The 14,065-nt window shown below is 50.5% G+C and overlaps 1 protein-coding gene across 3 annotated transcripts in view; it reads right to left on the bottom strand.

The window, feature by feature from the left end:
* Positions 1-497: 497 nt before the first annotated feature.
* The window catches only part of flt4 (fms related receptor tyrosine kinase 4), a 28,768-nt gene continuing 15,200 nt past the window's right edge, over positions 498-14,065 (bottom strand). The window contains exons 4-30 of one of the 3 annotated variants that reach the window (XM_047031847.1): positions 13,625-13,770; positions 13,344-13,515; positions 12,321-12,460; positions 11,973-12,144; positions 11,701-11,818; positions 11,317-11,489; positions 10,838-11,003; positions 9,576-9,708; positions 8,745-8,853; positions 8,233-8,592; positions 7,535-7,681; positions 6,601-6,732; positions 5,837-5,943; positions 5,165-5,300; positions 4,638-4,742; positions 4,440-4,553; positions 4,006-4,094; positions 3,756-3,921; positions 3,536-3,630; positions 3,208-3,330; positions 2,897-3,008; positions 2,659-2,758; positions 2,417-2,522; positions 2,218-2,342; positions 1,614-1,734; positions 1,368-1,456; positions 498-1,171 (exon numbers count right to left, since the gene is read on the bottom strand). In XM_047031847.1, coding sequence (XP_046887803.1) covers positions 949-1,171; positions 1,368-1,456; positions 1,614-1,734; positions 2,218-2,342; positions 2,417-2,522; positions 2,659-2,758; positions 2,897-3,008; positions 3,208-3,330; positions 3,536-3,630; positions 3,756-3,921; positions 4,006-4,094; positions 4,440-4,553; positions 4,638-4,742; positions 5,165-5,300; positions 5,837-5,943; positions 6,601-6,732; positions 7,535-7,681; positions 8,233-8,592; positions 8,745-8,853; positions 9,576-9,708; positions 10,838-11,003; positions 11,317-11,489; positions 11,701-11,818; positions 11,973-12,144; positions 12,321-12,460; positions 13,344-13,515; positions 13,625-13,770 — 3,779 coding nt within the window. In that variant the 3' untranslated portion in view covers positions 498-948. The remainder of the gene's footprint in view (positions 1,172-1,367; positions 1,457-1,613; positions 1,735-2,217; positions 2,343-2,416; positions 2,523-2,658; positions 2,759-2,896; positions 3,009-3,207; positions 3,331-3,535; positions 3,631-3,755; positions 3,922-4,005; positions 4,095-4,439; positions 4,554-4,637; positions 4,743-5,164; positions 5,301-5,836; positions 5,944-6,600; positions 6,733-7,534; positions 7,682-8,232; positions 8,593-8,744; positions 8,854-9,575; positions 9,709-10,837; positions 11,004-11,316; positions 11,490-11,700; positions 11,819-11,972; positions 12,145-12,320; positions 12,461-13,343; positions 13,516-13,624; positions 13,771-14,065) is intronic. The other 2 variants (XM_047031935.1, XM_047032013.1) reach the window with 2 other exon arrangements.

Here is a 14,065-nt window from a genome sequence, read left to right as displayed (position 1 = left end):
TGTCGTCAGTGTGTGTGTGTGTGTGTGTCAGAGGCTTGGACGCTGTCGTCCTCGTCATGCATATTTACGCACAAGCCTTATGAGGTCTTTAGGTGACTCATTCCTGTGTACTCTCCTGTGGCCTTCTCTCGCCTCTACCACCTCATCACTATCACCTCACATCTCTCTCACCTCACCTGTCACCTCTCAGGGTTTGTGAGTTTATGTTTCTCTGAGGTCAGCAGTGAGACAGCCACCAAAGGTGATGGACATCTTCCAGTAATGAGTTCATCTCTGACCTCATCAAAGAGCATGTCATATGACTTGGTCACTGGACATCTCAAGACAATTACTCCTGTCATTCTTGACCAACCCTTTCTCTCACCACAAGTTTGAGGATGTGTATGCGATTAGTCTTGGTTTGAGTAAAAAATTACGTGTTCATAGCTTAAGGATTGTGAGGTGTCAGGAAAAAGAACTGTGAAGAAAAATAAAGTGAGACGTGACAAAATAAGATATATTGCTATATTTCTTTCCACAGGGGACATTTTTTGTACAAATACACAAAAGAAGCTTTAACTCTGTACTCTAGATAAAGATATAAAAAAAAGTGTAACTATGGGTGATATAAAAATACTTGGGGTTCAAATTTGACATAATGGCGCCACCCAGTGGCTTGTTGGAGAACTACAGGCATAGATGGCTCAGTCCAGGTTGGGGCAGCGGAGAGAGGGCGAGGAGCACACAGATGGATGTGAGTATAGCTTGGTGGTCACTAACGTCTCCCTGGAGACCCACATGCTCTTGTTCTATCAAACCACTGACACACCGGATCACATCCAACCCAAGTCCTCTTATAAGCTCTCAGTGGTGTTAACGGACTGAGGCTTGTTAATGCTCGGGTGGATTCGAGCTTCGCTGGATCACCGCCAGGGCAGCGTACCCCCGCTCTCCTCCTGTCGCCATGGACTACAGGTTGGACGAAGCGGGGCATGTGGCGTCCGGGGAAGAGAAGAAGTTGGCCACGCCCCCCTCCTCCGAGAGCTGTCCATACTCGTTGTTGTAGAAGGTCTGTCCTGACAGCTGGCTGAGGAAGGCCGGGCGCTGTCTGCTGGCTCCGCCCCCCACACCACTCCGCTGCAGGGAATCCTGGGAGCCTGTCAGAAGCTCTATACTGCTGCTGCTCTGGTGACTAGAAACACAACCTCCTGTTACTCCGCAAACACATTTACATTTGATTCATTTGGACAAAGTGATGTACAAATAGTGCGATGCTACTCTTGTGGATTCCAATGGTGAATCATAGGGTAATAAGTTGAATTTTGTTTCAGTATCTCCTGTTTTTGCTGTTTGCTATTGAAATGACATCTCGACTCTTTACTCTGTACCTTGTGGAGATGGCGCCCCTGTGCTTGTGTTCGATTCTTTCAAATTCCTCTGAAGCCAGCACCATCCCGCTGTCTGTCTGGTTGTCCTGCTGAAACACAACCAAGCTAGGGGATCAGAGTGAAGCCGCGCCAGGGCCGTCTACGCTCAGATCAGAGACGTGCCGGCTGGGCGAGACACCGGGAAATGTCACCCGCTGGCTGACATTTGGCGGCGAGACGGCGAGACGACAGGAGGGTGGGGCTTACGTGCTGCGTTTTGTGGGAGCTCATCTCCAGGGGCAACTCCTCAAACGTCTTGACTCGGGGATGACACGACCTGGACTGCCCCAGGAACACGCAGCCTGCCAGCGGCACGCAGTTGTAATACCTGGCATGGTGGCACGGACACACAGGGTTTAGAGAGGGTTTTAAGGATGAGCGCAGCAAAGCTTCGGATTGTCTGCCAGCCTCGTGGGCTCTGTGGGTTGCAGCAAGCCAAGGTAGCCTAACAACAGGTCCCACCGGCACAGCTGAGGGAGCAGGAGGAACTAAATGAGCTACAAGGTGGCGGATGAGCGTGATCGTTGCCCTCGGCGCCAGGGGAGACCAATCCACAGAAGTGGGTCACATCCTGAGTTAGAGGAGGGATTACCAGCTGGCTCTTCAGCTCAGCTCCGGGGGAACGGAAAGAATGATCCTCTCTATATCATCTTAGTGGTAATATGATGCTGCTAAGTTACGGGAATTAATCATTATAAAATCATCAAAATGTAAAAAAGCAAATGCGAAAATACAACTTCACACGTGCTGCAGTTGAGGAGAAGGAGAGGAGAGGAGGCCAGTTGGGAGGAACTCCAGCAGTGTGCTATACCTGGCAGGCAGGGTGCTGCAGGCCAGCCTCAGCTCCTCCTGAGAGGGCGGTCGTGACGACGCCTGGGAGAAGCCGTCGTCCTCGGAGCTCTGGGAGGGATTCAGGGGGATGTAGTCTTTTCCATCCTGTATGAAGAGGAGAAAAGTTACACACATACGCACACACACAAATGTTCTCCACCTTTGGCGCCATGACTTACTGGTAGACTGTTGTCCTGCAGCAGGTCTCCCAGGATCTCCACCAAGGCAGGGAAGGTAGGCCTCTCCCTGGGCTCGCCCTGCCAGCAGGCCAGCATGATCCCATATCTACCAGCAGGGGGCAGCACAGCACACAGCAGTTACACGCAGGGGACACTCTGGTTCAGTCAGTGAGCAGTCGTGTGACACCCGGGGCCACTAGGCATGTCATGGACAGGTTTGTCCGGCGGTACAGCGCACTCACATCTCAGGGGAGGCCGTCTCGGGTGATCGCATCCTGGTTCCGTCTTTCAGACGTTTGCAGAAGTCCTCGTCGATCTGGACGCCCGGGTACGGAGACGCCCCTGGGGAGTAAAGAACAGGAGGAGGAAGGCAGATTACACCCGGGGGCCTCAGGTCTCAAGAAACCAAACCAGCTGGAAGGCAGAACGTCTAGAACAAGGAGTTCATGGTGCTGACGAGGACGACCGTCTGAGTCTTACCCAGCGAGAAGATCTCCCAGAGCAGCACACCAAAGGACCAGACGTCACTCTGGGTGGTGTACAGCTTGTCAAAGATGCTCTCTGGAGCCATCCACTTCAGAGGGAGGCGAGCCTGAGTCATGACGATGTGTGAGAGAGATAAAAACATCAGCGGAACATTCCAAACCATTATGCCTCACCTTCCAGGCTCCCAGTGACAAATACTAATCTCACTGTTATCACCGCCAGCTGTGTTTGGGTACAGCAACCCTTTACGGACATAAAATGGATCAAAACCAGAACATGGAATGGGTAAACAGAACCAGTCTTACGTTGCCTTTCCTGACGTAGTCTGGGTCTTTATAGATGTCCCTGGCCAGGCCGAAATCACATATCTTCACCACGTTGTTCTCTGACAGCAGAATGTTCCGGGCTGCCAAGTCTCTGTGGATACACTGCACAGGACACACACATCAAATCTACAGAGACGTGTGGTGTTTGTTTGTGTGCGTGTGACTGGAGAATGTTTTGGACTGTCATCAGAGGATCCGCTGGATCAAAGCTCCAGGTTCAGCCAGGGTCAGGGGTTAGGATGGGGGTCAAGGCACCAGAAGGAAGAGAAGTGTGTGTTTATGTGTGGGTGTGTGTGCATAGCAATACCTTTCTGGAGGCCAGGAACTCCATCCCACGTGCCACCTGAAAACTATAGCAGATGAGATCCTCTATAGTCAGAGGAGTCTTCCACAGGTCCTCCACTGGAGAGAAAGAGAGAAAGAGAGAGAGAGAGGGAGAGGGGGGGGGGGAGATGGAAAGGGATTAGCATAGAGGTGTTTACATTCATATCAAGGCTAGCCGACCTGGACCTTGTCCCGTGACTCACGTCTTTCCACGACAGGGCGGCTCTTCTGATTGGACTTCTTGGACGACTGTTTTTGTGGACTTCCAATAGAGGAGGAGGATGGAGACGGTGGGCGTCGGCCTCTCTGGTCCACTTGGCCTGCCTCTATCATACGCCTCACCTGGCTCTGCGTCTTAGGGGAGCGATCCTGAATCACAAGGTCTCTGGGGTCAAAACCTCCATAATGCACACTGAAACAGCTCACCGCCCCCGGGCACAGATTTATACCCACTCTGTACGGCAGGAAGAACTCCCTCTTGGCACGCAAATAATTGGATAGATTTCCGTATTTGCAGTACTCCACGATCACCATGAGAGGGCCTAAGGTTAAATGAAACACAGATCAGAATCTCAATAGCTGCTCTAATGCATACAGATGAGGAAGCAGCCTACATGGTTTGGTGGTTCGGAATGAGTGCCAGCAGGTGTGTACTCTGTGTGCTGGGTGTGTAGTAAATGTGTGCTAGGTGTGCAACAGGTGTGTGTTAGCTCTGTGCTAGCTGTGTGCTAGCTGTGTGCTAGCTCTGTGCTAGCTGTGTGCTAGCTGTGTGCTAGCTCTGTGCTAGGTGTGTGTTAGCTCTGTGCTAGCTGTGTGCTAGCTGTGTGTTAGCTCTGTGCTAGCTGTGTGCTAGCTGTGTGCTAGCTGTGTGCTAGCTGTGTAAGCACCGTTAGCTTTGGTGCAGGCCCCCAGCAGGTTCACCACGTTCAGGTGATTCCCAATGTGAATGAGGATCTTCAGCTCGGACATCAACGCCTTGTGTTCGCTGGCTGTAGCCCCCTCTGAGAAGGAGACAGAGAACATGTAAGTACACATTTACACACACACACACACACACACACACACACACACACACGCATACAAACCTTTCAGCATCTTCACTGCCACGGTATCCAGACTGTTGTTCTTGCTGACTCCAAATATGGCTGCCTCAATCACCTTACCAAACGCACCATGACCCAGAACCTTACCTTGGTGAGAGAAACCCAACAGTTTAGACTGGAACTAGATGTAGAAAAGACAACAGGAGTTTGTTGATCTGTTTTCAGAATGCAACAGTAGTACATTCCTCTGAGTAAGAGCATCTGGAACATTGCTAAAATGTAAATCAGAAAAATGTGGCATGTGCACAGAAAAACATATCAGTCCAATTCCAATGCCATATTGGAAAATAAACGATTTGGATTCCTATAAATCCTTTTGATGGAACAGATGCATGGCCTCAAGTTATGTACAGGAAACTGTTTGAATGAATCATCAGTAGTAGGCTCTGCTTGGGTGCTAACGCCCTCAGGCTGGGGGAACAGAATGTGTCTTTCATTTGACATTCATTCATTCGACTATTTATTCAGTCGTTGGTTTCCATCCATCCGTCCATCCCCTCCGTGCTCACCAAGACGGAGTCTGTCTCTGGAGACCTCCCACTGGGAGGAGTCATAGGGCAGGTATTCACACTGCTCATCAAGAGGAACCTCCCCTGGATCCATGATGATGGACAGATAACCTGTCTTTATGTCTGCTGGGTTAACCTGAGAGAGAGAGAGAAAGAGAGAGAGAGAGAGAGAGAAAGAGAGAGAGAGAGAGAGAAAGAGAGAGAGAGAGAGAGAGAGAGAGAGAGAGAGAGAGAGAGAGAGAGAGAGAGACAGAGAGGCAGAGGGATAGGGCGAGGGGTGGAAGGAGGAGCAGACAGAGAGGATGAGTTGTCAGTGGCTGGCTGGACTGAGACAGAACAACTCCTACTGAGGCCATGCAAGCAGCTGTTTGGAGGACAACTCTATACATCACCCAGGTTACTTGGAGCTCATCCCAGACTAAATCACTGCATGGTTCAACACAGTGTGTCACCAAAACTAGGAGAGATGTTCGAGGAGAGGACGCAACCAGGTCATTGTCGTGTGTGTGTCAAGAGAAGTGTGTGTGTGTGACTGGAGGAGAGTGTGTGTGTGTGTGTGTATGTGTGTGTGTGTGACTGGTAGATCAGAGACCAGAGAATCCACATGAACTCGAGTGAGGTGAGCAGATAAGGAGCTGAAGGGGCGAGAGGTGAAAGGTCACAGGTCCTGACCCGTTTGGCGTTGCAGAAGATGAGGATGAGCAGAGCCCAGAAGAAGACAGCGATGACCCCGGTCCCCATCAGGATCACCATCTCCACGCTGGCTCGCTCGCTGGATCCTGGGAAGAGAACACAGCACAGGAGCCTTCAGCCCAGCTAGTCCTCCTAAAACCTCCATAAACATATGACACGTACACATGTTACCATGACTACAAATATAAACCTAAAATATGAATGCTCATAGATTTGGTTTTGTTAGTGGTTTTAAAAAGGTTTGTATATTCGTTTGTGGAACAGTTTTTGTTGTCTGTTGTATTTGGTGTTGACCTGTAGGGGGTGCTATACCAGACACAAGCAACACTACAAAACAGCCTCCAGTAATGTGCAGCTACAGTAGCCTGATTGAATCATTTATCAAGAGACCCTCTATGCTAAATACATTTAATAATGAATGCAGGTATCAGATATCTCACTGATCTGAAGCACAAAAGAAAAGAACACAGGAGAAAGAACAGGTTTAAGAAGAGGAAGGAACAAGGAATGCATGCTCGGCTGTGTTGTGTGTGTGTGTGCGTGTGTGTATGTGTGTGTGTGTGTGTGTGCTTGCTACGTGTGTGTTTTTGTTTAAGAGTGCAGAAAGGGGTATCAGTGTGTGTTCCCGGTGCAGGTGCATGGTGTGCGTGTGTTTTAGCAGCTAAGGAGTGGACGCAGGTGCACGTGTGTGGGAGTGTACGTGCATGCGTGCCTGTGTGTGTGCGTGTGTACGCCTGTCTCACCAATCACTGTGATGGAGGCTGAGGACTGGACGCAGCCTCGCTGGTTGCAGGCAGTACAGGTGTAGAGGCCGGCATCCTCCTCCCTCACTCGCTGGATACTCAGAGTCCTGTTAGAGTTCTGCAGCTGGACCCCTACAGCACAGCACAGAGCTGTCAGTCACACACACACACACACACACACACACACTTGTGTGCACCTGCGCACATACTCATGCGCACACTGAAATGTACATACTCACACACACATTTGCACACATATGCAGACATACATGCGGGCACAAACACACACACGCACGCCTGGAGCCCATATACCTACCATTGCACTCCACTGTCAGGCAATCTATCAATCAATCTACCGTATCGGTCCATCGTCCTTTTCCCTACCCATCTACCGTTCCCACTAATCTCCAGTTCTCTCCATCACTAGTTCCATCCATCTATTACTTTATTCATTATTCCTATTCTGTCCACTATCTCTGAATTGATCTTGTATTCAGCATTCTAGTCCAGGTCTAAAGGCCACTATTCTCAGCCGAGCTCGAACCCCTGCCCTTCTCCGCTGTCAATCAAAACAATACCACTATTTTTCTCCCGTGTGTGCTTGAAGATGTCCCTTAGGTTACATCGGGTGTGTGTGTGTGTGTGTGTTGTGAGAGTGGGACGGTGATGGATCGAAGTGTTGATCCACCTATTTGATGGATGTGTTTGGCAGGTGTGTGCGTATGTGTGTGTGTGTGTTAGTTGCTACAGATGAGTAGGTGCTCATAAGAGAGAGATGCGAGGCAAAGCCGGAGGAAACAGAAATAGAGCAGACACTCTGCTCTACTAAGAGGGTTGCTGTAGCAAACACATTAAGCTCAACAGTACCACAGTTTGGTGAGGGTGTGTGTGTGTCGTGTGTGTGTTGTGTGTGTTGTGTTTGGTGCCTACCTACCAGACATTTGGTGGAGTGGTTCGTGGTCTTTGAACCAGGAGAGTTGGGGTGAGGGTGTGCCCTCCACATCACACTCCATCAGCAGAGACTCACTCACATTCACTGTCTGGTTGGTGGGGTTGTGTCTGTACCTGGGGGCCTCCAGAGCTGGGGGAAGGCAGGGGACGGGGAGAGAGGGAAACAGAGAGAGACAGAGAGAGACGGCGAGAGTGAACGACAAAGCAAAAGAGAGGGAAAGAGAAAAGCGAGCGGGAGAGAGAGTCAGGCCACCTTTGCACACACATACAGGTATTTTAATTGAGTCTGATGTCCAGAGGGGTTTATACGAGGAGAGGCCTCCGATAGGATACTGGGGAGGGCAAGAGATGAAAAACACCATTACAGCGGCTATTCGTTCTCACACAGAGCTCCCTCAGGTCAATAGGGTGCAACGTTGGCCATGAATAAGGCATTAGAGGGCCTAGGAGACCTCCAAGACCCCCAACCTCCCTGCATGAAGCCTCCATCTCCATGGCTCTGTGAGGTCCATGCCCTCCCTCATCTCACTGTGAAAGTTAATGTGGTGTGTGTGTGTGTGTGCGCGTGGGCTTAATAGTGCATGACTGTCTGTGCTTGTGTGCACGCCTCTGTGTCCGTGCCTGGACCGCTGAGCCGGCGTGTCCTCCACCCCTCTCTCCCCCCCCCCCCCCCGCCCTCACCTCTGACAGAGATGTACTTGCTGAGGCAGTGCTTCTCCCCGCCGCGTCGGCTCTGCACCTCGCACACGTAGGGCCCCTCGTCCTGCAGCCTCAGGCTGGCCAGGGCCAGCTCCAGCAGCCAGCTGTTGGAGGCCTCCAGGAAGGACAGCTGGCCGTCCAGGCGCTCGGCGTACAGGTGGAGGCTGCGGCAGTCCAGCTCCAGGGGCCGGCCCCTCTCGTCCTGCAGGGTCTGGGGGTCCAGGCGGTACCACTGCAGCCGCTCGTAGGTGTAGTTGTCGGCTCCGCAGCGCAGAGACACCGCCGCCTGCTCCAGGGGCTCCTCGGACGGACGCAGCTCGACGCTGAAGCCCTCTGGGACAGCTGGGGGAGAGACGGGAGGAGGGGAGTTAGGACACGGGGCCGGAATGGAGCTTTTGGGTGTGGTCACCTTACAGACTGTGTAGAATGGCTAGGGAGGTGCTATGACAGGACAGCGTGTTCCACAGCAGGCTCAAGCCTCCAGTCATACTTACTAGTCACATAGAAGTAGATGAGCCGCTCGTCCTGGCCGACCTTGTTCTCAGCCGAGCACTTGTACATGACGGAGATGCTGGCGTTGTGGATGAGTAGCCTGCTCACAACCTGCAGGGGCACAGGAGGCGGCTCACACTCTCAAAGGACACAACCGTTTCATTCAACAATTCATAAATTCTCCTCATTAACTTTACAACAGGGATAGTTAAGACACGAGCCATGTTGTTCACTGAAGCTTGGCCTCAGATTCAGAGGATTCTGGGTAATTCATTGTGTGTGTCAAGGTTGACGTGACTCCAACTTTTCCACTGACACGACTGCCCCGCCCTCGAACAGGAACTGGAGAAAACAGGAAGTGATATCTGCGTGTGCAGTCGTATGTGTGCGAGTGTGGTGTGTGTGTATGTGTGAAGAAGCATGTACAGTGTGTGTGTGTGTGTGTGTCTAGAAGCGTGTGTCAGTAGAAGCGTGTGCGTGTACATGCATGTGTAGATTCATTCCCACTCCCAGCAGGAAGTGTGCACAGGAAAAGGGTTTTAAATATTTCTAATGAGGAAACGGCTGTCCATTCGTCTTCCCTGCTGATTGACAAATATTGTCAATGGGTTCATGATTTGGGACACTTACATAAAAATACCACAGTTCATGGTTAGGGCCACTTACATAAACTCCTTTTTTTCTAGGTTAAGTGTCTGCATTGATATTTCTGTACTCTAAAATGTTAATTTTGTTATATCATTGGAGAGGATGAATCCATGACTCATCTGTTCATAACAAAACGAGTGGAGGGTAGGAAGGCAACTCTGGAGGGGTGTTCCAGGGAAACGAACCTTCTGTCTCCCGTCCACCACCTCCATGGACGTGTAGATGCTCTCCGATGTGTTCCCAGAGTTCTCGGGGTCAATGTCCTGCCAGTTCTGACAGTCAGCCATCCGGCCGCTCCTCCCCTTCCTGTCCCTACGGCTACGAAGACACCAGAAAAGGCAATATTATGCACATGATATAAGCTGTGATATTCATCTCAAATATTAATCTAAGATAGTCAACGGACCCAGGAGAGATATTCAACCCTCCGGTCAATAAGATACGACAGGCACATCAAAGCAGTATTCAACTGACCTGTTCATTCCTTCAGTTTTAACAGGAATGGACAGGCTACAGACGTGCGTCCAAGCAGACAGTGAAATGTCTAATATTGTGAGAGTCCTCATAGTACAAATGTATTCTACATCAATGGTGGACACCCTTTCATATGACAGATCCTTCTCTGGTGAAGTAATAAAATGTAACAGTGGTTTCTGTTATGAGCAAACTGTGAATATCACAGCAGAGCAAATGAGACATGAAATTAGATTGTCTTCTGTCCTGGGAGGAAAGCTATGTTTACCAAATGAGGTAAAGCCATCAATGTCATCATGACTGTGTCCTCAAAACCATCCCATCAATCAACCTCCTGACTGAGTTACGACAGTCATGTGTAAAAATATGATATTTGAATTGATAATTCTGTTTGGCAACACACACTGTACCCTTTACATACCCACACACACACACACACACACACATGTGTGGGAGGATGCCAGTAGGCATGGTCATATTTGTGTGTGCGTTTGAATATGTGTGTGTTTGTCAGTGTGTGCGTGTGTAGAAGTGTGTATCTACATGTGTCAGGATGTGTGACTGATCGCTCCCTCGTAAGGAAGTGCCCTAAGACAGCAAGCAGACCTGTTAAGGATGCCCATGTCCTGTCTGGACCCATGAATCATGCCCACCCACCCGGCTAAGCTGGACAAAAGCAATACCTTTCAGAGTGAAGCCCAGAGGAGGAGAGAGGATATACGACACTGTGTGTTTAGGAGGTTATTGTTGTTTTACAACGAGGTGGTTGAGAGTGACGGAGATTAGAACAAGAAGTCGATGAAGCCGCCTCGGTTCATTTACCGCTGCCTCTGACTCTCTCATCGGGGACAAAGCATTATAGTGAAGCCTCGCGCCTATTCTAGGTAATGTCATTTGTGTGTTGGTGTGTGTGTGTGCACGATGTGGTGTGATATGCATGCGAGTTAGGTGTGCGTGCGTGTGTGTCTCATACAGGCTGCGTCGGGTACTGTTGAGGCCACAGGGGCTCCAGGGTCGCCAGTGCCAGGTGATGGAGGGGGCGGGCCGTCCTAGGGCGGTGCAGGTCAGCGTCTGAGTGCTGCCGCTCAGGTACGGGTTGGAGGGGGCCGCCACCTCCTTCTCATGGATCTGTGGGGGGACTGAGAGAGAGAGGGGGGGAGGGGGGAAGAGAGAGAGAGTAAAGAGAGAGAAAAGACAATTCTACTGTCACACAATAAGCTCAGCCAGGAGGAGGCTCTGCATGGTGAGCTGGCTGCTTGAGAAAAGGTCTCAGACGTCGTCATGATCTCAACTAGTTCTTTCACATCCTTGAGGTGACCGGACAGGGCATTGTCCTGTAGCTGTATTGGACCCGAGACATTAAAGGCCCAGTAGGTCACATTCACATCACTTGAAAAAGAAGAAGCCAAGGTGTTCTCCTGATCTCATGCCAGGCTTGTCAGAGCAGACTACCGTTGATGATGAGGGTGTAGGTGAGCCTCTTCTCCAGGGACAAGGCCTTGCTCCTCAGGACCACCGTGTAGTTCCCAGAATCCTCCTGGCAAACGTCCCTGATCTCCAGATTCTGGTGCTGCCTCATCCTGTTGAACTCGGGACGCCTGGTTATCAATTTTCCGTCTTTATACCTGTTCAGCACACACACAAACACACACATAAACACACACAAACGCACACACAAAAGATTCACAGGAAAATAAAATGCAAATCTTATCAGACAACATGAGGAAAAATAGGCTATTTTAGTTGTGGGATTAAACGGAATGTCAACTGTCTGATAGTGGCTGTCAGGACGTGACAGCTCCAACATCTCCAGGCAGCCGACCGTTGCAGTCTTACCACAGGGTCTCTGGTGTAGGGTAGGCAGACACCTTCACCAGCAGCCTCAGGCTCTTCTGCCCAGCGGTGGCCTCCACCACGGGGCCGTTCCTGTAGTCCAGGCTGATGAAGGGCTTCTCTGGAGGACAGACACACCGTCCATCAGGGCTGTCAAATGCAGTTAGCTCCACCCCTCCCCCCAGTTTGGAGACATCGCTGGGTGCTCTGTGGACCCTAAGGATTTATGAGGATGTACTATGTCTACCTGTCGACAATGGGTCATCAGTTCTTACCGTGAACTATGACCTGGGTTGCCAGGTCCAGAGTTTTCTCCATGCTGATGGCAGAGCAGGTGTAGGAGCCCATGTCGGTGATGTTGACACTGTGGACGGTCAGGATGCTGACTGCCTCTGTGAAGCTGGCTAGGGAGGTCCTTTGGTGGTGGATGCTAACAGAGCTGTTTGTCTAGACAGTGAAAACTCAGGTTAGATCGCAGTTTCACTTCCCTCACTCGGTCACACTAGTAAGACTGAGGTAATTATAGAGCTAACCAGGTGTATTTGTTCTGTCAAACAAAAGAATGCCAAAATCATTTGATTAAATACGATCTCTGGCAGCCATGATGGTTCTTTGTCAAGTACCTGTTTGCCAGGGTAGGACCACTGGAAGTTCAAGCCTGTGTTGAACTCCACCGAGGCCGTGCAGTTTAAGGTGAGGGCCTCTCCCACTATCAACTCCACAGAGGACTCTGGAAATAGCTTGACGTCGTAAATCAGACTTCCTGTCCAGGTGGGAGGAACGGAGAGTGAGTTAGAGAGATTGAGAGAGAGAGAGAGAGAGAGAGAGAGAGAGAGAGAGAGAGAGAGAGAGAGAGAGAGAGATTGAGAGAGATCATACATCGGTTCAGAGATTACCACAAGAAAGGACGCATCAGAGCAGATCAAACCTGCGGCCCTTCTCGCCTCCTTTACATGTTTGTTCAACTGCTCTCTGCTTTGTGTCCTGTCAGTCTCCACTCCTGACGTGACAGGCCTGCTATGAGGACTTGTGGAGACCTATCCATTCAACTAAAGAGTAAACTTGTGAAAGTATGAGCTGCTTAGAAGCATTGGAACGTTGGCAGAGCTCCCTCTCTTAAGTGTGTAACTGAAGACCATCTGCCTGTGCTGTCATTGGACCAGAGCAGCCGCCCAGGGCCCGCGTCTGAGGATGATAACGTCTCGGAGCGCGAGAGCGTCTGTTTGTTTTACTGCTCCATCAGCACCTCCATGTGATGGCGAGGCGAAAGGCACGTTTTCAGTTTGTCCTCGGGGCGGTGGGCCTGTTGCTCTTGGCCCAGAGCTGGGGTGTGAGTTACCTTCACATCAGAACAGTGAGAGATGAATGATCTCATTGAACAACACTGGGACCCGGGGTCTCTCAGAGTTCATGCTGGAGGAGACAGGAGGGAGCAGCATGGCTGACAGTTGCCTCCTTATCTTAGTTTCAGTCCAACCATTCTCTTAATTCTGCATTTTTTCCCTCTTGATATTATGGACATTCTAGATCTTGGTAGAGTGTACTAGATGGTGTGTGTGTGTATGTGTGATAGAGAGTACTAGGTAAAATGTTCTAGGTAGAATGTTCTAGGTAGAGTGTACTAGGTAGAGTCGGTGCTGTAGTACCTGTGGAGTGGACCAGGTAGTAAGTGGATTCATGTTCCTTTCTCAGTACAGTGGTTCGGCAGAAGAACCCAATGAGGTAAGGTCGGGCGTCCAGCACCAGTCTGGGTACCAACCAACCCTGCTTGCTGTCCCAACTCATCCCTTCTTCCTCCAGAGGCATAGGGTTTGGCCACTGGACACACACACACAACACAACACACAAGGTAAACCTCTTACTTATAGCAGAGCATATGGACCTAGAGGGTCCTGACTGTGGAGAGAGAGAAAAGAACAGAGCTAACCAGATACAGGGTGACGTTGAGATCGGGGGCGGTGACCAAACATGGAACGACTATATGTGAGGAAGACCCGGTGATGAAGATGGTCTCCAGGTTGTTGTTGTTGTCGTTGGAGAGGCCGCTTCTCCTGATGAAGGGCTCCTGGGGGTCTGAGAGAAAGGGACACAGGTGTGTTAGGGGCCGTCTATACATATCACATATTTGAAACGAAAAAAAGATGCCAGTGGAAGTCAGACCTCCCGGCACCTTCGGACATTTTTAAGGCCGTCGGCACGCAACTCTGACAGGTTTGTTCGAAGCGTCTTAAAACACGGTGTGTGACGACGTCTTTGTAAGCATGAAGTGGCCCTCAAGTTGCCACGGAGACCCCAATCGGACGCAGCCGTGTGATAAGCAGTAAGACTGGGCTGCAGAGGTTTTAGCAGCAGCGTGCCGTGTGAGGAC

The sequence above is a fragment of the Hypomesus transpacificus genome, chromosome 1 (assembly GCF_021917145.1).
Source record: "Hypomesus transpacificus isolate Combined female chromosome 1, fHypTra1, whole genome shotgun sequence".
Classification (NCBI taxonomy): Eukaryota; Metazoa; Chordata; class Actinopteri; order Osmeriformes; family Osmeridae; genus Hypomesus; species Hypomesus transpacificus.
This window is presented reverse-complemented; position numbering and strand designations above follow the sequence as displayed.